Here is a 24,029-nt window from a genome sequence, read left to right on the forward strand (position 1 = left end):
TATCGCCGTCTTTTTTTTACCGACCTCAAAAAAAGTTATCGTGCAATTAATTGATTTATTGTCTATCGCGACAGGCCTAGTGTTTTATTGTGTGACACACATGCAATGCTTGGTTGTAATACAGCGGAATCCCTCAACCATATTTATTGTCTTTTAGTCTAAAATTTCATTTAAGGCAGTATTGAAAATGTCTGTCTTAAATTTTACTTGCTTAAAGTTGCATATACCCTGTTTAAATGCTTCAGTTTAACATGTTTGTGTTGTTGTTGTTTTTTTTTTAAATAAAACTGTTTTTTGTCCTTTCAGATAAATGCTTTGCGAGTGGCCATTAACCGCCTGCTGTGCAACGGTCCTAGCAGCACGCTGCATCTGGGGTCTGATAAGATCAATCAACAGCAGGAGGACTGTCGGGACCGCCTTACCAGGTCGCACACACAACCACAGGAAGGAGGGAAAAAAACCTAGGTGATATACAATTAATACATCTTGTTTTGCAGACTCTTCATGAGGTCTCCTCCAAGAGAAGCTGTCCCTCCACTGTACTATGAGAAGCCAGGAAAATGGAACCAAGTATGCTTTTTTTAAAATACATTTGCAGGATTTTCACAAAATCCTCTAGTCTGTACATTATAACTAATGTCTTAAAATGTTTTGGACCTTCAGGTTGATCCTTCTCTGAAGATGAGCATTGCAGAACCTGGAGGTGGAAACACAAGAGGTGTTCTCTTCCAGCTTCATCCCGTCATTCTCCTCAACTAAGAAGACACTCTACTCCTGTAAGAATCTCCATGGGAAATGGAGCTAGTTCCAGTGTTGTAACAGGAGCAGTTGCTCAGAGTTTTAATTTGAAAAACTGGAAAGTGTGTATTTTATTTTATGTTTAAATAAGACTGTAACATTCAGTAGCTCAGTGAAGTCCTGCCTTTTTGTTGTTGGAGATTCCAACTTTAACTTTGTGGCTATTTAAGTTTGTTTCAGTTCATGGTGACATCACTTTTGTAAGTGTTTCAGCTGCAGACCATTAAAAAGTTTGTCTGCAACAGATGAGGCTTGTCAGTCTTTAAACGTAGGTTCTTTGTGACCCCAGAGTCAAGCTAAATATGTCAACGCAGCAGCCGCGCTGCCACAGACTGAACTCTATGCTGTCAGTGCCAAAACTCAAATGCCTTATATTTATAACTCACCATTCTAGTCTCTCCCTCTTATCTCGACAAAGTTAGCTGTTGTGTCACACAGAAACTCATCTTCAGCTATTTCAGATCATGCWGAGCAAGTGAACTCAGAGAGATGGCCGAGCAGATGTTACACCAAGGAACATTTATTTTTCTTATTCTTGTAATTAAATACATACCGTAAGTGCAAATAGTTGGAGTCCAGGGTCTAACAAACTACAGAGTATAGTTTAACATAGTACAAAGTTGGACAGTTATTCAAACAAGCTAAATATCACCAGATACTTCTTGTCTTCATCGTAGTTGTACAACAGTACCTAAATGTGAGCATGTGTATTGTTCCTTATAGTTATACAAAAGCAAAAACCCTACAGTTACCACATTTAAGACGCATATCTTAAGTTATTTTGTGCTTGAAAACACCAAAAGGAAAACCTTTTTCTTTTTCTTTTTTTACTGAAACAAAGTAGTATTTAACACTGGCAGCAGAGCACATCTATGGACATTCAGCCTTTTTGTGCTAAACCGTACAATTTGTGGCAAGCACTGCAAAAGCGATAAAATRAAGCGTGATTTTTAAAAACTGCACAAAAGATGATGAAATATTATTTACCCAAGGCTCAACTTCATGCACTTCATAATAAGCAACACAAAAAAAAAAAGTCAGTTTCGTTATTTTTTTTTTGTTTTTTCACCTTTGATTTTTGAGTGTACTCGTCTACCTAGAAGCAGGATTATTCACGTGTGACAGTGAGTTAGTGTTTTGAACTGTTATAGACAGGGTGAAGGCTTCTCCAGTGGATGCTTTTAGAGAACACCGAGATGACACAGCACTACGCCCCACCCTCCCACGCGGTGAGCCCGACTGAGCTGGACCGGACCGTCCGCTTTTGCAGTGACGAGAACAGATTTACTCCTCCTTCCTTTTGGCGCCGGGGATCTTTGCCTGGATCCTGAAACCAGAGAAACAACTTTGATGGATGGTTTTAAAAAAAAGGTAGCTCATTTCAAGGGCAAACAAAGCTTGCTGTGTTGAATCTGTTTCAAACAGGTCATTAAACAAAATGGCTAAAATTGGCAAACTGGTTCATTTCGGTTGGTAAAGATGACAAATTAGGAGTTAAACCAAAACGCATCACCAAGCAGCTGGTTTAGTCTTCAAACTGTGTAAAATCTTTACAATTAGTTTTGACTATTGAAATGAGTTTGGTGATGGTGACACACGGGAAAACATTTCAACAATCTGAACAAACTGCAGACACTTACTTCCCCACCACAGAGTTGACCTGGGTCCGTATTAATCCCACATACTGATCAATTTGTGCCTAAAAACGAGAAAATTTGATGAATACCACAGAGGTTTTCTGAGTGGAGGTCAGGCTGAGTTAAGGAGCTCACAGTCCTACCTGATGCTTCTCATAGACCACAGGCAAGGTGAACATGGAGACCACAGCTGCGGAGCAACATAGAGTATCAGATAAATTAGGTTGTAAAGCATGAGTTGTTCTAAATAAGTGAAAGTTGGAACATATGAGTCATCGGACACTGCATGGTTAAAATGACCTCACCTAGGATGAGCAGTGTCAGGCCATTAAAGAGAGCACCTACGTAGGTCAGCAGCCACATCAGAACTGCAAACTGAAACACGATGTAGGTTAAAACATTTCCAGCAGCAAGAAAAACGGCCAGCAGTGGTGGTGTTTGAGTACGAGTCAAACCTTCAAAGAGTCGACCAAATCTTGTACGAGAAACAGCCGGCGGAGCTCCTTCATGCAGGTGTTGGTGTACAGCAGGATTTTGTCAGCGTATTTACTAATTTGGTCCTGAGACAGAGCAATTTCAATCTCCAGGTAAGCCCTGGTAACAGAGGAAAACGAGGGGGAAACGGATCAGTCAAACATTTAAAAWCAATTCACAACATTCGCCAAACTCGTTCCTCTTACTTGAACGGGTGCCCCTCGTCGGTCTTCTGCACGGCCTGCAGCACAGACTTGTAGATCCTGAAGCTGATGGTGGCAGAGAGGGCCGCCAGGGCTAAGTAGGCCCCGACACTGACCACGCTGAACTGGGTCAGGGAGAAAAGGAGCAGGAGCACACTGCTGAACACGGCGCCTGACTGCTTCACATTCCTCCAATACAGGAGGTCAATCGCTAAAAACAAACAGAAAAATACGTTTTATCACTAATATTACCTGAGCTCCTGCTTTACAAAGTCCTTACGCTCATGTCGAATCACACATTTGGGTCAAATAACTGGAAGCGCTCGACAGCCCAGCATCCTCAGGGAGCTGCGGCTGTCACGGGATCCTTTAACCCAGCTTTTCATTAGCTTCGAGTGAGCCAAAAAAAAAAGAAAGAAACATTGGGTTGTGGTTCATTCAGTTTCTCTACTCCTAAAAATAGCATGACCTCTACAGATAATAGCTGGCTCAAACTTGACTTATAAATAAAACTGAAATATGTAGGTGCAGGTGTGTGTGGGGTGGATTGTGTGGCCGTTGGGGGATTTCAGAAACACCTGGTTTAGTCTCACACATAGAGGCGTACATGCAAACAGTACTTTAAAGGTACCGGAACCACCTGCTCTCAGGACAGAATTAATGATTAAAYCAGAGCTCGTACGAAAGCAGTAGCTGAAACAGCAGCACTATCAGCAGTTTGCTGATAAGAGTTCAATGTGACCTGGCCAGATCGGCTGCAGTGGCCGGTGATGAAGGATGACGATGCATTAGTCTTCATCGGTGCAGTGAAACGCCTCAAACCCTGAACATTTGTATAGTTTAGGAGATGTGAGGAACACACTGACGTGCAGGCACATAGTACGGCTTTCTGCACAGATTTTCCACCACCATCTTTAGGCGGTGGAGCCTGTAATTTAAAGCCACTCGCAGAGCCAAAAGCGAAGTGATAACCGAGGATTAGTTCAGTGTACCGTTTCAGCCTCTGCAGCCGACATGGTCTTCYTCTGGCAGTCGTCTGAAAACTTGGGCCTGTTTCCATGAGAAGTGTCTGCTGCTGGTTTCACCTCTGCTGAACCCCCTCCTGCAAGTCTGACCGAACAACTGGAGTTTTCTTGGCGGCTTTATTGTAAAGTTTTGTGTCGGTTATGAACAGGAGATCGCTGCTGGAGTCTCTCGGGTGTCTTGCTCTTCTCTAGGCTGCCTGCTTGTCCGCTCTAATTTTAGCCTTAGAGCTGTGAGCAGCATAGTGATGACGGCCATCTTTACTCTCCACTAAAAAGGCATTTGTGGATGCCTAAAARGCAGACTGGGTGCTGAATGGTGAAAGAACCCTCTATGTCGAACTTAATGTCTGCTCGCCACACACAAAATAGCCGCACACGATTAAACAGCTCATTGGCAGTGAGTTACAGCCAACCTGTCCATCCACCTAATCAGAATCAAATTAGAAACTCTGCAGCATCCGTGTCCCACTGCTGCTCCCCTCTTTAGTGAGGCGACTGCTGTTATCCCCAACATCATCTCCATGTGGAGAAGGATATGCATGAAGATGCTCTCTCATGCACAAGTCAAAGGAAGCTTAAACAGCAGCTGTATCAACACACACACACACACACACACATCAACAACAGCAGACATTTTCTCCTGGGGAGACATGTTGACAGGCGGCAGCGGCTCGTGATGTGCTGCACGGACTGAAAGCAGATTGAAAAGCCTTTAGTTCGCAGTAGAAGTGTGTACTGACCTGCGGCTCCCATGGCTGAACAGGGAAGAGAGGCAGCTGCTTTATCTACGGACAAAAGGAGAGCACTGGAGGGGGAGCACACACACACACACCCTCCTGCGTGGGAGGGGAGGGGCCACAGCGCAGCCAGCAAATCAACACTCGTCTGAGCGGAGGGGTGGGGGGGGGACGTGGATAGGGTGTGACTGCCAAAGAGCCACAATGCAACCCAGCACACAAACAGCCTTTGTCAGATCTGTTAGACTCACTGACTCCCAGCATGAAATAAACACAAAAGCTGTACGTCACATGATAATAACATAGACCGACTCTAGCTCCGCTCAAACGCCCTGGTGGTCAGCATCTGCCGAGCATCTGCCTGATGCAGTTACCATAGTAACCGTGTTCCATTTTCTCTCCTCCGATCGCCGAGAGAGGGAGGGGCTTATGAGGGAGGGAGGGCAAAGTGAGCGCTCCCTTTGGGAACAGAGAGACTCATTTGCTCTGAARCTGGGGATTCAGCATCGTTTGTCCACAAACCAAAACACCACAAAAAAAGACGGCAACTTCCTTTTCCTGTGGAGCGGGAAGACGATGTGTGTTTAAACACCAGGCCGGCGAGGTGGAACACATCAAGTTAATGAAACGTGTGACTGACTGACACCTGGTTTGAAGAATTGCTTTGAAAAGGGAGGGGTCGGTTGTTCCAGACCTTGGCGTCGCGATCAGACGAACCCATTAACACCAAACCGCCTGCCTGAAAACGTGATGACATCATCACTGAAAGTAGACGGAAACCTAAAACAACAACCGCAGCTAAWGATTTCACCTTTCGCTTCCGTGTTTGTTAATATTAAACAAGTCGAGATAAATAAATCAAATGATGACATCACAGAAGATGAACTGGCATTAAACTGAACATAAAAACCTGACACTGTACTAAACACGGACTTGTAAATTAAACCACAAAATCAGGGGTGTTTGCTGCTCAGTGTTCACCTACACTCAACAGAAACCAGAGGAAAAGATTTCCACTATTGATAATACCCACCCCACTTTCTTTTTCTGTAGTGAAACTAGTTTAGCCTGACCTAATTAAACCACCAAAAACATCCTTGTGGCCTCAAACGGGCCGTCACCCAGCCTGTGAGAAAACACATCCAGACTTTTCAAACTATAAAAGGATAGTTTGGATATTTTTCACTGAAAGATGGTATTTGTTGTTCACTTAATGATGGTGCAAGCTGAAACTACAGAACTGGGAAAAAACAGAAAAAACAGTTAAAATAAAATTTTTAACCCTGCTATCTGTTTTGTCTATACAAGCTGATTTTACATTGTGTATTTATATTTGGATTAATTATACCAGCAGCACTAAGTTAGATGTATATTTTACCTTTCTTTATATCCCTGATTATTGATTTATTTGGTTTATTAGGAACTTGATGTTTAGATAGAAGTGACACTGTCATAACATCAGTTCACATTAAAATTTTACACAATACTAAAGATAAGGACAAGTTAATAGGTAATACTTATGCACAAGTACATTTCTACCATACTTTTGATAAGTTCTTAAACACATTGAATGATTGTCACATTGAGTCACAGAAGGTTATTCTTTTTACATAAGTCACTTGTAGTGATTCAATTTTGTGTAAGTCTGCATCATAGTTCGATCGGGCCAAAGCAGTTTGGCAGTGACTGTGCTCTGCAACAAAGATGACTAAACAAAACGCCTCCAGCTTCAGGATGATATATAATCACTCAAGAGCAGAAAGTAAATCAGAACATTTCCTTCTGCTGTTCTGTTGGCAGTCAGTTTATTCTGATGCTTTTTGAGAGCTGCGGACAGATGGATCAGAGATCATGTTACGAGACGTTCATTTATTAAATGGACTCGGAAACAAAATGACAGAACGGCTTGTTGTATTCAGATGTGAGCTGTGTAACCACAATCAGACACGTCGTTCTGTGCTCCTGCTGAAAACGAAAGCAGCTGAGGAAYCACACAGTGGGCATGGAGTGGCGCCATTTTCTCTCTCAGCCCCTGCTGTGAGACATCAGTGTGACAAAAACAAGACGCACGGATGCTCGTCTCCTGCCCGGTTTCTGCAAGCTGCCATGGAGGCCAAGGAGATGGGGTTGATGTAATCGTAATGGGTGTGTCCTCGTTACCATAGAAACAGTCTGTCAGCTCCATCGGGATGCTCAGACTGCCTTGTTTAACAAAAAAAATGGAGCGCATGTGCCATGAAAAACCAGCTACCAGTGGGGAGGGTGTAAACTGAAGCACGCCTTGATCAATAACAATGGCATCCATATTAAAATGGACCCAAACCAGATGGAGCCCAGCATGTTGATGTGCACATTTATGCTCCAACACACATCATTATCATCTCTCATCCACCTCTCTCTCTCTTTTTTTCTGTTTTTTACGATGCTCACACATTGAGCAAAAATGATTCTGTCAAAGGGCGTGCCCGTGTGAAACTGCATGGTTGTTCTTCAGCACTCACTGTTAGATGACGAATGTGCACACACGTTAAAACACGATCACACACTCCAGACTCCTGCAGGGTTTTTGGAACATTTAAGCTGCATGCAAGAACAGCAGTCCACCACTCAGAGCCACAGAAACACACAGACAGAGGAAACGACAGCGAATACATCAGTACCCTGGCCCTTCCAGTTGCTCCAGGAGCACTCCTTCTTCGTCACATCTGCAGCGGCCTGCATGCTGGCGAGCGGTTAAATCCCCCTTCTCACGCTCTGCGTCTCTTTGCGGTCTCCGTTGTTCTTCTTTGCGTCTCTCTTCGGTGGAGCCGACTCTCAGTCACTCGTCCCAGAGAAGCATGAATGGTGGAAAGACGGGGGATGAGATGGGAGAGATGCTGAGGCAACGGGGAGGGGAGGCGACGAGGGCGGGTTTAGGAGGTTTCCAAGGTGCTGCCGGCTCGCAGGAGCACAAAGACTGATGCTGTGGAGCAGCTCGAACGGAGGGAGCGAGGACTAAAGTGCGTACGTGTGTTTCTGCATGCTGGGGGAGGGAAGAGTGGAGGGGCTAACTGTAAACACCACACCACAGTTTCTGCTGCAGCAAACCAGCCGTGCGATGATTTCCAGCCTCGGGGGGGATAAGCGGGTGGGTGGTGATGTTCGGAGGCTTTTGTCTTAGAGGGAAAGGTTTCACAATAAAAGCCCTAACAAAGCCCCAGACTGGTAACAATGGGAGTATAAACTGTGGGGGTGGGGGGGTGATCTAACATCTAGTTTGTTGAAACACCATGATGCATATTCATTCTCCTTGTTATTAGGATGATATTATTATAAACAGCATAAATGCTCTGGAACCCCAGAATACATTTTATAGTCTGATGTCACGTGCAGTATGTGTCATAAAAGCTAAATATAGCCTCGCTTGATACCATAATGCAAAGAAAAATGATGGCAAACATCCAGTTCTGGTTCTTATTTAGACACTAGAGTCTTGAAGGGTGTAGTTAGAGATAAATATGGATTTTTTTCCTGTATGACTCAGTGGTGATTGAAAATGCAAAGTGCTTGTTTTTAATAATTCATGTTCAGGAGCTCCAAAGTTTACAGCTAAATGCTTCTTGTTCAGCACCTTCAGGCTGTGTTTGTGCTTGATTTCCAAACATGAAGCCAAAAAAAAAAAAAAAAAAACAGTTTATTGCTGTAAATAGGAAAACTTATGAAGAAATTGCACTTCTGCCAATTGTTAAAAAAAAAAAAAAAAAAAATAGGCAGGATGCTTAGAAACACAACAGTAAGTTCAGTCACTGCTATGTGAGCAGAATAGTTTGGGTCATTGTTTTGATCTCATCTTCAGGACCCCCCACACACGCACACACACACACACACACCCTCCCCTGCAGACAGCCACACCTCACACCTTCTGCTTACTGGWGCCTGGACYGCCTTTGAAGCCAGCAGGAACGAAGGGTTGAAGGGAAAAAAACAGATTTATCCAAAACCCAACTGAACATGCACTCTCATCACTGTTACCATGGTAACTGGTCTGGAGGTGCACCAACTGATGACATAAATATATCTGCTGGCCTTTAATGGAGCAGCAGCGATGAAGGTGCGCTGCGCCCTCTAGTGCCGGAGGACAGAAGCACACGTGACCTGCTTTTGTTTTATTTCTAGAACGTTCTTGTGGTCCGAGTAAACAAAACAGTGAGGATGCAMAAAAGAAATGTCAAGTCCATGTACATTTCACGTACATCACTATTGCTTATTAAAACCTGCACTAAACAAAGTAGAAACAAAATCATCAATGCAGAAATTATCTGATTTATAGAGGAAATGCAAAGGGGTGACTCAGCTCCAGGTTTTATGATCAGTGTTTAAAAAGATAAAAATCATACAGCTAGTAAAGGGAAAATGCCTCAAATCAATGAGGAAAATCCAACTTCCAAAGCATCAGCGTATTTATTCACAAGAAGGTGAAGAGAGATGAAGGAAGACGATGATGTTAAGATGCTAAAGGACTGTTCTTAATTATGTTTTTACAGACTGAGCTGGACTTCTATTCATCATGTAAAGGCATCAATTTTAGTGAAACCTTTTTTTTCCCCTGCTGCATTTTCTCAAGTTTACCACCAGAGGGMAGCAAATAAAGAGACAGTACTTTCCTCCCACTCCTTCTTTGGAGGCATCCACTCAGATGAACATCTTTATTTTCAACTAGACATGTTGGTTCAGGCTCTGAATGCAAAGCTAGATGCAATCAAGACCTTTGAGCATCAGCACACCTCAGCAGCTCTTCTTGTTTCATGAGCGTGCAGCTGCAGCATACACCAAGCTGACGCTACAGTATCAACATAAATAAAATAAAATCCTTACGTTTTGAGAGCAGTTGAATGAAAACTAACCTTTTTCTTTGTTGAAGCCCCCCAAAAGAACTGACACGGCAGGTTTTCCTGCGTCTCCTTTGCCGTCGTCGGTGGGTTTGTGCATGTCAGCCTGGTGGGGTTTTTCTGATCTCACCTCCGGAGGCACAGCAGCAGTTGGGGGCTTAGGCTTGCTGGAACGATCCTCCTCTGTTTTTGCCGGGCTCTTGACCTTTTCGGCAATCACGGGTTGGACTGGGACCCCCTCGGTAGTACTGCGGGGAGAAACGGTGGTGGGAACCAGAGGGGAGGGAGGGGTGACCCCCTGATTGAGGCCCTGCTCTCTCTTGGGGCTTTCCTCCGATGCAGACTCGATGATGAGATCACTGTCGAGCTCAGCCTCCCTCTCCTCTCGCAGAATGCTGTAGGCCGTGGGCGGGGCATGCGCGCCCGTGGGGCCAAAACCACCCTTGGCAACTGGGGGGCTGTCGAAGGGGTTGTTAGCCTGGCTGAAAGTGACCTTACTTTTAGGGGGCTCTGCGAATGGGTTGCTACTGGTCTTGGGAGGCTCTTCAGACACAAGCTCGATCTCAGAGTCTCCGGACTCTGCGCTGCTGCCGTCGTGGTCCYGGCTGCCAGGCTTCGTGCTTTGGTTGTTTTGGGGGGTTTTAGGTTTTTCTGCTTCGGTCTTGAACATRTCTTCAGAGGGAAATCCTTTACCTATTCATCAGGGGAAGAAGAAAGAAATGATTGATGTCTAAATTAAAAGTACAAGTTTAAACAGAAGCTAACRCTCAGTCAGATGTGCCTGACTAAACGTTGATGCAGGATTGTCAGACATAAAAACATATTCTCAGTAATTTTGCAGACTTTAGTATTTTCTATTGTGTTTATGCCAGTAGTTGCTTTACATACAACCAGCAGCTAAGAAGTGTAAACACACTTAGCACAGAAAGTAAGGAAATTTGTGTTTGCTAGATTATTTCTTTGTTGTAACAATGCTTCTTGACAATAAATCATATAGTAGGCACCTGACTGGCAGCACCTGGGGGTACCAGAAGCTCAAAACAAGTGTCAATAGCAACAATAGAATAAGTGGTTCAGTAGAGAAGATTTGGCAGTTTTTGATGTGCACAACCCACATACTCAGCTCTGCAGCTCATGCCACAAAGGCATGTTCCTTACAAATGTGGCACCATTTAAAAGAGAAATTAACAAGTTTTCCAACTGTATAAGATATATTGCCAAGAAGCATTGTTACAAATAAATAATCTACCAAACACAATTTTCCTTACTTTTTGTGCTAAGTTTATATACAGTAAGTTCACTGCCAATTCACCAGTTTTTGGGATAAATTCATTATGATAAGAATGGAATTACAGCCAGTACTTTATGAAAATTTGCTGTCTCTTTAGGTTTTGTTCTGATTCTGTAATTTTATTTTGTCCATGTTTCCACAAAGTTGTGGTTTGTGAACTCTGTGGTCGAATTTGTTAAAACCTTGCTTTTAAGGTCCTTTGCACTTGTTTTCATGTCTCATGTTTTGTGCTGCTTTCTGCTAACAGCACATTTTACTTATCACACCTGCCTTTGAATATTCAGTGTTTCTCTCACTGTATGTTATTTATTTATTTATTTACCTGTATTTAACCAGGCAAATGCCACTGAAATCACAAATCTCTTTTACAAGGGAGGCCGAGGTCTGAAAGCAGCCAAACATGTACATTTTTGGACTGTGGGAGGAAACCAACAGAAACACAAGGAGAACATGCAAACTCCACACAGAGAGATCCCTGAACTGAACTGGGGATTGAACCCAAGACCTTCTTGCTGTGAGGCAACATTATTGACCACTAATCCATCGTGTTGTCCATGTTAAGCTCTAGGTTTCATTTGTCATTTTTCCCCATCCGTGTCCTTACTTTTCTCTTTTAATTTTTTTTCTTTTGATAATTTAATCCTTTTGTTCCTCCAAATTTCCATTTACCCCAATATATCAAAATATAAAATTCCATGACTAAAACAAATGTTTTGAATTCAAACTGCCTTTTTTAAATAAAACTTGAGGCCGGTGTTTGTGTGTGAGTTTGTGCTTACGTGTCGGTGAATCATTCGGAGTGGAAGAGGGGCTGTCATCCTCCGGCTCTGACAGTGTCAGCGTGGGGACCCCCTGCTGGCCCACGCTCAGGACGTTCTCCCGCTCAGAGACCGGAGGAGGACGTTGCTGCGCCTCAGCCTTGGAACCTGGAAGCTGGGACTCGGTCAGAGTGATCTTCACTGGACTGGCTGTCTGCGGGGTCCCGCCCAGGTTCCGGTAGGAGCGGTAATCTGTCAGCTCCTCGTCAGATGGATCCTCCACATAGGGGAAAGAGTGAGAGCCCAGTGCTGGGCCGAGATTTTCTTCCTCATCCTCATCCTCTTCGTCCTCATCATCTCTTCCAGGGTTATTATCTATGTATCTGCCCTCTAAGTTGTGCTCAGCTGAACCTTTGTCAAAAACGTTGGGTGGAGACCCCTGGTGATGGTCACGCAGCTCTTCTCCATGGCTGATATCCATGTAGTTGTAGGATTCTGTCTTGTCTGAGCCCAGCAGAGGTTTCGGCATGTCATCCAACAAGCTGGAAGTCATCTTGCTTTTGGAGTTGAAGTCGTAGGTGTCACTGGAGAAGTGGTCCAGGCCAGAGGAGCCAGATGAGTGGTTGGAAGGCTTCAGGTCGTCCGACATGTAAGAGGCCTCCCGGTCAGCTGTGAAGCTCTGATTGGACAGTAGGGACGTGTAAACGTCACCATCGTCATTCATGGGCTTCCTAAACAGGCCAGACATGGGATCATCTACAAAAACAAACAGACAGAGAGTCAGAGAGAGGGCTCTTTGGATTGCAGAACCGACTCAAACCAGCCAGTCTCTGAGCAGAGCGATGAATGAAAACATCCAGCTAAACAAAACTAGACTTTAGCCTGTGCTGCCAGGGACAGGGACCGTGTCACTGTGAGAGTCAAACTGTGCAGATCAGTGAGGACGCAGACACAGAGCATACTTGTACCCAATAACTGACAAAGAGGGATTGTTCAGACCCCCCTAAAACCACAAAACACAACTATAGTCTGTTCTAAACCACACCAGCAGCCGCCTTTAGTCACATCTAAGCTCTTTAGCCTGCACACACGTTAGATAGAAACTCTCCAAACACCTGAAGGAGAGGAAAAACAGAATGCAGTGACTGATAGATCACAATATTTATCACAAATAATACAAAAGCCATGAAACATCCATGGAAACAGAGCAGATTTTAGAGAAGCTGTAGAGCAGTATGTTTACCGCTGTGTTGCATCAGCTCCTCCTTCACAACACTGATTATCTGAGCACTGAGGAAACCGGTGCTTTTATTTTTTTAATTATAAAAGATTTAAGCTGGTCTTTTGTTTTGTTCTTTGGACTCGTCTCCTGGGTGACAGGTCTGGACTTCAGCCAAGACACCACAGAACTGTCCTGTTGTATTTATTGTTGCTTTGAGTTGCTAAACATGATATCCCCTGAGAAAAAGATAATGCCAGCATGCATTACTGTAAATACTCTGAGATTTTGCTCGTCATTTATGGTGTGTATGTTAGCCTTGCCATGAGTCTTTATGCACATAAATCACATCATTTGTGATAATGCAACAAATCAGGTGTTTCCTAATTGCATTACTTTTCCAACCAGTGTYTCTCAACCGATTTATAATTGGCTGGTGGCAAATTTAAAAAGCTGGACTTTCATAATTTTTAATATTTGATAAGTTCTATAAGATTTCACAAAGACAAATGTTTCAAAAACATTTTAAATATTTTCCACATTTTATTTGGAAACAAGCAGAATAGTTTGGGTGCATTCATAAAGGCTGGTGTTTTTTCGTTTGTTGTATGTGTGCTCTGTGGAACCAGAGGTGTTTATTAAATAAGCACATTTACAGTACTTAAGTAATTATTTTTTAAGATTTGTTATTTTAGCCCTGTGATGGACTTGTGACCTGTCCAGGGTGTACCCCTCCCGTCGCACTCTGACTGCTGGATATGGGCACCAGTGACCCCCGCGACCCTGAAAGGAACAAACAGGTATAGATAATAGAACTTTTATTTTGTTACATTCAAAACATAAAAATGATGCTTTGTCTTACGTTGCCAGAAGATTGCACCCATTAAGATCCCATTTAACGTTAAATAAAGTTTCCACATCTGTTGTCTTCATGTCCATCTCCATCAATAAACATGCTTGTTTCATATTAATAAGGTAAATGCTTGGAATAACGATGACAACATGTCTACGTCCTGTTTACAAATCAGAGTTGATACATCCACAAACCGCTCTCCAGCCCTGCTTCTCTAGAGCAGTGGTTACATGTGCTATAAATAGGTCGAGTCCAGCTGCTGGGCTGGATAAAAGGGAAAGAGTTCAAATAACAGCCTCAGAACTTAAGAAGATGCAGACTGATATACAGAAAGATCCAACAAGTCAGGACATCTCAGCCYTTCGTTCGCCTTCTCTAAAAACGCCTTCCTTTCTGCTGCTTTCTCAGACATTAACAATACATCACACCACAGTGCTGAGGCATAAACACTGCACTCCTGCAATGGGACGGGAAAGGAGGAGTGATGGAAGAGAAGCAAAGCAGGCCAAGACGTTTCTCTGCTTCAGGTTATTCTACATTAAACCGACTAAAATGTTTTATGGATCAACATGTGAATATTTAAAAGGCTGTTGGGCCAAACTGAATATAGAGACATAATGTACTGCTAAAGTTAACCAATACCTAATCCTCTTAGTGCAATGCCATGGTCTCATCAGTCATCGTCCTGGCAACCCCATCATAATCTAACACGCATCGATTTTCCGTCTAAGTAAGTGCTGCACAGTGGGAAGCACTCAGCCACTGCACACAGCAAAGAATGGTGACCTCTGGGAGCTGCTTGTAATCCGATTGACCGTACGCCCCACCCTCCTCCTCATCAAACCCTTCTACGTTACAACATAATAAATAAACCAGCAGTTGCATAAGGCATTTGCAGCAGTTTAAAAAAAACTGCATGCAAGCTCTGAGCTGCTGTTAGATGAACTTGTTGAAGATTTAGGGCATTTTGAATCTGCTGATGCGACACAGCACCCAGACACTGAGTTAGAAAACATAAAACGAACCCACGAGGCTGAGACAAAAGCTTCACTGCAGTCGGATGGAATTGGGCTTGACAGCGGAGGAATTGTGTCGTGTTGTTGTGGCCACACGGCACATTCATGCCGCTGAAAGGACGGGGCAGCTAGACAAAAAAAAAAGTCCTGGTGGATGTGCGGTGGAGGGGAAGTCCTTTGGTCGTCCTCTGTGCAGCTCTGAAAGTAATGCAGGCTGACAATCTGTACCACGCCAAAGCATAGGCTCCTAATTATCAGGCAACAGAAAAACAAGAAAGCATAGATAACATGAAGCGAGGGAGAAAGAAGGGTGTCACTTTCTCCTCACCTTATTTTGTGCTTCTTCATGCTACAGTAGCAAAACGATTACAGCATGGCTGAAGAAGCTCGCTCGCTCGCTCGCTGCTATTTCTTCATGTCTTGGCTCATCATGTTATTGCTGGAGGAACAGATGAGGTTGCTTCCACAAACCACCCAAACAAGCTATGTTTGAGCTTTTTCCTTCAGGCAGCAGTAACGCTGCAGCCCTTTAAGAACTCCAGTACTCGGGCTGTGGCCTTATCAACTGGGGTGTTATCTTTCAGGAGTCTTCTTTCACAGCACGACCTTGTGGAAATCAATCCATCACGTCACTTTCTGCGCTCTTATTTCAAAGTCATCTGTGCCTTTGATGGTAAATAACATTCTCACTCAGTGTATATAGAATTTCTTAGACTGTGTGTGTAGACACGTGTTTGCTATGTCATGGGGACCATTTTCCTGATAAATACTTGTGGGAACCCAGTGCTCCTTATGGGGACCAAAGCCTGATCCCCACAGGTACGGATAACGATTTTGAGTGGGGGGTTAGGGTTAGGTGGGTTGGTTAGGTTTAGGGTAAGAGGTTAAGGTTAGCCTATAGAAATGACTGGAAAATGAACATAAGTCTATGCAAAGTCCCCACGAGAATAGAAAAACTAACGTGTGTGTGTATGTGTGTTAATAGAGGATGAGTAAAATCATTGTTATACTGTATGTAGATGAATGAGCTGTGTGGAAAAACACTGAGCGAAAAAGTCATATTTATTCTCTTATTCAACAGTAAACAAACTTCTGCAGTCTGATCTTAAAAGATGAAAATTAAAAAAAACAAATTCAATGAAATAACAGTACAGCTGAGAATTTTTTTTCTATAAACAAAAGTGAATTTAGTATTTCATGGGACAAATACTAACAACTTTGCCATTTTAATGCTATTCTGTTCAGAATTAGCTCAGAATTAATGTATCTGATGACAGGAAATTCACAGGGTTTTCAACAGTATAAGATACGTTGCCAAGAATTATTATTACAACGGGTTTTGCCTGGTTAAATAACGGTAAAATAAATAAATAAAGACCGATAACAAAGAAATAATTTACCAAACACAAATTTCATTACTTTTTGTGCAAAGGTTAGCCAGTACGTATTTATCAYATTTTAATTTTAAATCAAGATGGCTGCCACAGCCAACTGATCTTATAAAACACAAAAATAACTATAAGGTGAATTTTACAAATGATAACCTAAACTCTGATGTGTTGAAAGTCATCCTCATAGGCTGAGCACTAACAGATTCTTGTGAGTAMATGCATAACAAAACAGATCCATCCCTTCACATCAAAACACTCATTCAGTCAGTCATTCATTCATTCATTCAAAAAAGTTATTTATTTCATTAAAAAATAACTATATACAATAAAAAAACAAAGAAAATACACAAATCAAAATAATATGAAAGGTAGCAGAAGATTAAATCTCATAATGTCTGCCCCTTTTATCCCCAGAATATGTTCAAACAAAACATTATTTACAAAACAATACTGAATAAAAATTAAAACATCAACTCAAACAACAATTCATATAGCTTCACATTTTACTTTTCCAAATACCTTCAACAAACTAGCTTTTATCTGTTTCTTAAATATATACATACAGTGGGTAAAATAACACGTCACCATTTTTCTCAGTAAATATATTACTAGAGGTGCTAATGACGAGAAATTTTCACCAGATGTTGGTAACAACCCAAGTGATCCATACATACAAAGAAATCAAACCATAAATGTCCAGAAATGAAGTTATTTGTAATAATGTGGAATGGCACAGGGAAAAAGTATTGAACAGATGAAGAAAGGGAGGTGTAAAAAGGCATGGAAAGCCAAGACACCAGCTGAACTCTCTCAGTAATTAGAAAGTAAGCCTATCCCTTGTCAGTGCAAGTTAATATCAGCTGGTTCAGTCCCAAATGATGGCCAGGTATCACACAAGAACCATCTGATGACCTTCGCAACCTTATTGTTGCAAAGCATAATGATGGCATCGGTTACAGAAGAATGTCTAAACTTCTGAAGGTTCCAGTGAGCACTGTTGGGGCCATAATTCAGAAGTGGAAAGAACATTATTTCACCATAAACCGACCACGACCAGGTGCTCCTCACAAGATTTCTGACAGAGTGAAAATAATTATCAGAAGAGTTGTCCAAGAGCCAAGGACCACTTGTGGAGAGCTTCAGAAAGACCTGGAATTAGCAGGTACGATTGTTTCAAAGAAAACAATAAGTAATGCACTGAACCACCATGGCCTGTATGCACGCTCACCACGCAAGACTCCACTGCTGAAGAAACAGCATGTTGAAGCTCCTTTAAAGTTTGCTGCACAACATTTAGACAAGCCTGTGTAATACTGGGAGAATATAGTCTGGTCWGATGAGACCAACATTGAACTGTTTGGATGCCAGAATACACATCATGTTTGGAGGTCAAATGGCACTGCACATCAGCCCAAAAACACCATACCAACAGTGAAGTTTGGAGGTGGGAACATCATGGTGTGGGGCTGTTTTTCAGCATATGGTACTGGCAAACTTCAAATAATTGAAGGAAGGATGAGTGGAAAAATGTACAGAGACATTYTTGATAAAAATCTGCTTCCATCTACCAGGATGATGAAGATGAAACGTGGCTGGACATTTCAGCAAGACAATGAGCCCAAACACAAAGCCAAGGAAACTCTCAGTTGGTTTCAGACAAAGAAACTAAAGCTGCTGGAATGGCCCAGCCAATCACCTGACCTGAATCYAACAGAAAATCTATGGAAAGAACTAAAGATCAGAGTTCATAGAAGAGGTCCACGAAACCTTCAAGATTTGAAGACTGTTTGTGGAAGAATGGGCCAAAATCACACCTGAGCAATGCATGCCACTAGTTTCTCCATACAGGAGGCGTCTTGAAGCTGTCATTGACAACAAAGGCTTTTGTTCAAAGTATTAGATAAATTTCAGTAAGTGTGTTCAATACTTTTTCCCTGTGCCATTCCACATTATTACAAATAACTTCATTTCTGGACATTTATGGTTTGATTTCTTTGTATGTATGGATCACTTGGGTTGTTACCGACATCTAGTGAAAATTTCATGTCATTAGCACCTCTAGTATATTTACTGAGAAAAATGGTGATGTGTTCGATACTTATTTTACCCGCTGTAGATATGGTATTTTTAAGATCATCCTCCAGACCATTTCACAATCCTATACCCAAGATTAAACTATTCCCTGGATTAAAGTACATCTTCCTCTCAAGCAAGTATGAAAATATGGCTTCACAAACATTTCCATCTCCTTAAGATAATAACAACTGTCTCTCTTAACAAAATTTGCCTGAATTTTGGAAGGTAATATGTTTCTGTGAGCCTTGTACATAAACAGTAAACTGTTAAAGTCAACCAAATCATAGAATTTCAAAATTTTCAGTTTGCAAAATAATGTATTTGATGGATGACTGTAATCTTTTCTCATGGTAGTTCTTACGGCTCTTTTCTGCAAAACAAAAATTGGATTTGTATTTGTTTTGCAAGCTTTACCCCAGACTTAATACAGTAAATTAAATGTGGAATAATTATTGAATTGTACAACACAAGCAGAGCCTTGTCATTGAGTAACTCCCTGACTTTATACAGTACTCCAATAGATTTAGATATTTTTGTTCTCAAATAATGTATGTGAGGTCTCCAAGTCAGCTTGTCATCAATGACGACACCCAGAAATTTCACCTCACTGACTTCACAAATCTCAATACCATCTACTTTAAATGAGAAACCAACAGTTGTCTTCCTATTACTAAAAGTCATGTAATTTGTTTTATCCAAATTTAATGGCAATTTGTTTTGCTGAAACCAATTTTGTATTTTCTCAAAACCGAAACACGATGAGTTCATCACATTGACATAAATGATGGTGAGTAATGTGCATTCCTTCGAGGGATGCTAAGTCTTTAATTATCTAAATGGTCATGGTGTTTATTTTAATGTAACATATTGATTACAACAAACCTGGCTGGACAATTACAGGAATACTGCTCACTAATTACCTCACCTTTACGGTGATGAGCCTGGGAAGAAAGGTGTGACTTTACTGAGATGGAACAAAGCTACAAGCAGAAGAGGAGCTGTGCTGAGATTCAGATGCTCGGCTGCACCGAGCCAAGACAACAGGTATGTGCAATTACTGTAAGAAACATACATTTTTAAAGAAATAACAAATGTTCATACAGGATAAATACTGTTTTTAGTTTGTTTAATACGAATAAAGTAGAAAAAAGCCAGTTGAATCAGCGGTACATTGAGTAGTTGTTTTTAATTACACTTTTTGAACTGAAAAAAACTTATAACTAAATAGAAAATGTAAAAATGTCTAAAGAATTGACTGTTAAATTAGATATTAATAAACATCTGAATTTTTAGGCAATTTTAGGTAAATTTAAGACAAACTTGTGAATACTGTGATGTGCTTAATATCTTAATTGAATTCTGCCATCAAAAGGCAACTAAAAGCTACAAATAGAATGGGTGATAAAAGTAGCACAAGACGACAAAAACAGATGAAGTAGACTGCAGCAAAGAGAACACGTTTGTTGAAGGAACTGAAGGGACGCTGCAGTTTTTTAATGGCAAAAATATTTGGAAATAAAGAGTAAAATAAAAAAAACTCAAAACACAAAAGACATAGCACTCAAAATTTAATGTATGAAGGACTAAAATAGGACGAAGTATGCAGAAATAAAACTACAAAAAAAAAACATACAGAAAAATAATAATAAACAACAGTGTGAATGCTGAATCAGCATTTAGACAATAAACCTCCAGAAAAGTGAAACGTAAACGGTCTGTGATTTATCTGCTGAAGGTGCCTCTGATCTAATCCCAGGAGGTGTTTTGCACCAGTTTGCTCWGGGAATTCTTATCAACGGAGAATCATGTTACACAGGATGGGTTCATGTTTGAAGTGAACACACGGGATCTGAAAGGCATTCAGAATTATGACTCGATATCATTAAAGCAGGGAGGCTGTACTGCACCAGAGAGCTCGTCTGAACTTGAAAAGCAAACGTCAGCCATAACAAGGCCCAACCTGCACCTCAGAGTTTTGTTGCTGATGCCRAAACACCTTTTCTCAGAAAAAGAGACTCCAGTGAAGGTGCCCTCATCTCAACCCCTCCAGCCGCTTTGTATTATTTCACAGCTTTATTTGAAACGACCCTGCATTGCCTGGTTCCCCCGCCCCTCGCTGCCCCTCCCTGAGGAAAAGGAGGCCAGCTTTTAGCAGCACAAATGCACTCCGCTGTTTTATGCAGCCTGGCAGATTCCCTTTAAGTGCTTCTTCTATCTAAAAGATACAGAAAGGAGCCAGTCAGGCATCCAGTGTGCTGGTTCATCCCTCAGAACTGAAACAGAGCCTCAGAGCCTAATCCACCTCTCAGACACTGGATTACACAGGAAACTTCTCCTCATGACTGAACAAAAGTGCAATGTCACTGCTCRTGTACAACAAGGCAAATCCCTCAATGACAGCGTGAATGTCACAGCTCTAAGCCATCTGCTAACTCAATCGGAGTGTTTTCACAGCATATTAGGCTCGATCRTGACGCAGAACAACTTTTGTCACCCGTTTCTCTCGGGCTGACGTGGAAATTGAAAGCTGAATAATAATGTCAGAATTCAGGGGTGTGAGCTTTTCCTGTCGTAATTTAGTGCAGCTGAAATCAGCACTGGATCACTGCTGTGAACAAAATTTAAGACAGGCCTGAATCAAAATCAATGCACTTCTAGATGTGTCATGTTTCACAATTTATTCTAATTAATGGATGAAATTCATTTCTGGGCTCAGAATAACACAAAAATGACATGCCTTCATATCCTCAAAGGATGCCAGAGTTTTAGAGGTTAAATCAGAGCTTTTTTTATGTTGAGAAAAGATGGAGATGGAGTTGAAAATTAACATTGTGCTCCAGCTCATGTAATATGTGCTGCAAGTGACTCTCAGCTACTACCACACCTCATTTTAGCTCAACATTTATGAAACTGACAGTTCCAGCGATTAGCCATGGCAGCCATGTTGAATCGGATCAGTTGCAGATAAACATCCACTGACTATTTCCTGGAATCATAAAGGACGTCTTGTGTTTCATGAGATATGTTGTTAACAAAAAAAGTGGACTTTGTGCAGTTAATTGCAAATTTTAAAGAMGATTTTGTGCAATTCGATAATGTTCTTTATACAAATTAGAGACCACACTAAGGCTTAWCTTAAAGTCTTGAGTTATAGTGGTTTTTGTGTTTTTAAAGGTCAGCTGGCTGTGGCAGCCAKTCTGTAACACCGACTCCAAAGGTTAATTGATTGTAAATGTAAACCCACTGATTATTTTCTGGGAGTTGGATTAATTTCTGTAYGGTCGTGCATGGGATAACAGACTCAGAAACACAGTTTCAGCTTTCAACTCTCGATCATAAGCTTAAAAACAGTCGATTTTTCATTGTGTGTAGCTGTAGGACACTATAGATCACGTGGTTAAGCAGAAGACATCCACACTGATGGTAACGATGGGACGGGATCTGCAGCGTTCCCACCGAGAACAAACGGGACAGAACAGATTGCTTCACGTTTACGAGGCCGGCTCAGTGGGAGTCGCAGCAGTTTCGGGCTTTTCCTTCCTCTTTTAGAAACTAAAACAAAGCAGGCGTGCACCTACACAGCTGCTCTGGCAGACTGTTATGAAAGTGGAGCACACGCTTTGTTTACTTTTTCAGGAGAGCGAAGCTGTGGAGCCAGTAGTGCTCACTGCACAAAATAATTGTTTTACAAAATGTGAATTTTACACTTTAGCTTTGAGTGGAAAACAAATCAGAGGATTTAAACATAATGAAGTCCAATCATGCTTCAGAGTATTTACATTAAAACGTTTATTTCTTTTTTTTTTGTTTTGTTTCAGATCAGTGGCAGCAGAAGGAGCCTGATTCTTGGTAGAGCTTTTTTTTAAAAGCATAATCTCATGAATTTTTCAGTGGGTTCTAGAATAAAAGTGCAGGGCTGACTAGTTTTGCTCACCAAGCGAATAGAGAGCCATGTTGCTTCAGGATTAAAAATAGCAGCATGAGCAGGGCTGTATATTAAGAGGGTTTGAAGGCTTAAAACTGAGTTTATGTGAGAAAAAAATAAACTCCAGAAAACATTTATACAGCAGTATAACTAATGTGGTGCATTTGGCTTTTTTTTAATTGAGGGAAAATAAACCTTTTAATGAAGTTTGTTTATTTTTGTTATTAAATTACAGAATTTGGGTGTGTTCTTGTCACTTCATAAAAACTTGCAGCAGGTATATTATTATAGAAATAGTCTTAAAGGTGAGGGCTGGAGCAAAAATGAAAGTTGTCACCAGATTTGATCATGTCTCATCAAATTTCAATATAATCTATCATTTAAAATAAATGTTGCAGGTTTTATATTTTTGCCCAAATCTGAATGTAAGTTAATTTTATTCAGGGAAATTATTAATTTATGCACTTTTCCTGCTGACTAACATGTCAAAGTAGTTTTCTTGCAGCTGCGTTTTATTTGTTGTTGTTTTTTCTAGTCTGCGCAGCAGCAGACAGGAAGGCCGTCTGTCGTAATCTGTGCCGAACCGGCTGCGTCTATAAGCATCTAACAAGCGTTTTGTTGTTTTTCATCACCGYAACGAGACGCAGTGTGGCTCGTTTTTACAACAAAACAGCTGCAAACGGTTCGATTTGCACGAGATAAGCGCGASTTTTACCTGTAGATGCAGTTTCCATAGCAACGCGAGGCCTTCCCCCGTCGTCCTGGAAAGGATGAAAGTGTTTATCCAGGTCGCCCGCCGCCTCGCCGCCTCGCGGCTTGAATTCCTCGCCGAACCGAGTCGGCGTGTTGCCGAACAGGCCGCTCCTGTCGTAGTCGTCGCCGAACCACTTCCCCTCCGAGCCGAGCTCCTCAGCGGACATGCTTGTTTCCGGTGTCGTCGGACGGGAGAGAGAATCGCCGCAGCTGCTCCTGCAGGCGTCTTGTCTTCTTCTTCTTCTTTAACCGGATGAAGAGCGGCGGGAGGACGAGAGAGAAACGCACAAAGCAGCAGCAGCAGCTCCCGGCTGGTTCTGTGTCAGCTGCCGAGCAGAGCCGAACCTGGTTGTGTCTGTGGACGTGGACGGTGCGGTCGGTTCGGGGAGCAGGAGGAGAGGTTGATTGTTTTTTAGTTCACTGATCCGACGCTGACGTCATGGTGGTGTCTCAGGGCTGGCACTTTATTTGAAACATGACACGTTTTTATGACAACAGTGAAAACTCACGCGCTCACGGAAATCTTTTTATTTATTGATTTATTTTTTTATTCAGAGAAGAGCAGGAGCAATTTTACTGTGTGAATTAAAAACAAGTTTTTTTGTTTGTTTGTTTTCATATTTCCACTTATTGTGTATTGTATGAAAAGCTGTCCCTTAAGGTCAAATATTGTCSTCACAAACAGACAAACATTGGTGTTATGAACAAGTTCCAGGCAGAGTTGTAATACTTTGTTACTGTACTTAAGTTGAATTTTTGGGTATCTGTATTTTACTTGAGTAATTATTTTTCAGCCTATACATTTTTACGTCTACTTCTTACATTTTCTCACAATTTACTTTTTACTTCTTACATTTTTTAAAAAGGCAAGAAGTAGAAAGTCATTACTTTTATTTCATTTTTGCTTGTTTTTTTTCCAGCTAGCTATCGTAAAAAAAAAAAAATACTATCCATATAAATTGTGCCTCCTATAGAGTGAACTGAATGAGAATGAGTGGTTGAATG

At 41.7% G+C, this 24,029-nt stretch overlaps 2 protein-coding genes across 4 annotated transcripts; one reads left to right on the plus strand and one right to left on the minus strand.

The window, feature by feature from the left end:
• Nucleotides 1–306: 306 nt before the first annotated feature.
• LOC106533126 (putative ATP-dependent RNA helicase TDRD9) lies at nucleotides 307–1,834 on the plus strand (the record flags this gene model as incomplete). Its single annotated transcript, XM_014029364.1, is given in 3 exon segments — nucleotides 307–425; nucleotides 498–570; nucleotides 664–1,834. Coding segments are annotated over 3 exon segments (288 nt in total), but the record flags the coding sequence as incomplete, so codon positions are not given.
• Nucleotides 1,303–23,446, minus strand: rtn1a (reticulon 1a). 3 transcript variants are annotated; one of them, XM_014029361.1, is made up of 9 exons: nucleotides 22,987–23,446; nucleotides 11,813–12,547; nucleotides 9,758–10,435; nucleotides 3,116–3,323; nucleotides 2,891–3,029; nucleotides 2,741–2,810; nucleotides 2,579–2,625; nucleotides 2,439–2,497; nucleotides 1,303–2,125 (listed from the first exon to the last, which is right to left on the minus strand). In XM_014029361.1, exons 1-9 carry the CDS (start codon nucleotides 23,189–23,191, stop codon nucleotides 2,083–2,085), a joined length of 2,184 nt encoding a protein of 727 aa, XP_013884815.1. In that variant the 5' UTR covers nucleotides 23,192–23,446; the 3' UTR covers nucleotides 1,303–2,082. The 3 variants fall into 3 exon arrangements, with proteins under 3 accessions (XP_013884815.1, XP_013884816.1, XP_013884817.1); XM_014029362.1 differs by lacking the exons at nucleotides 9,758–10,435; nucleotides 11,813–12,547; nucleotides 22,987–23,446 and adding an exon at nucleotides 7,535–7,963; XM_014029363.1 differs by lacking the exons at nucleotides 9,758–10,435; nucleotides 11,813–12,547; nucleotides 22,987–23,446 and adding an exon at nucleotides 4,878–6,022.
• Between the last annotated feature and the right edge of the window lie 583 nt (nucleotides 23,447–24,029).

This window comes from Austrofundulus limnaeus, unplaced genomic scaffold (genome assembly GCF_001266775.1).
Source record: "Austrofundulus limnaeus strain Quisiro unplaced genomic scaffold, Austrofundulus_limnaeus-1.0 Scaffold889, whole genome shotgun sequence".
NCBI classification, from domain to species: Eukaryota; Metazoa; Chordata; class Actinopteri; order Cyprinodontiformes; family Rivulidae; genus Austrofundulus; species Austrofundulus limnaeus.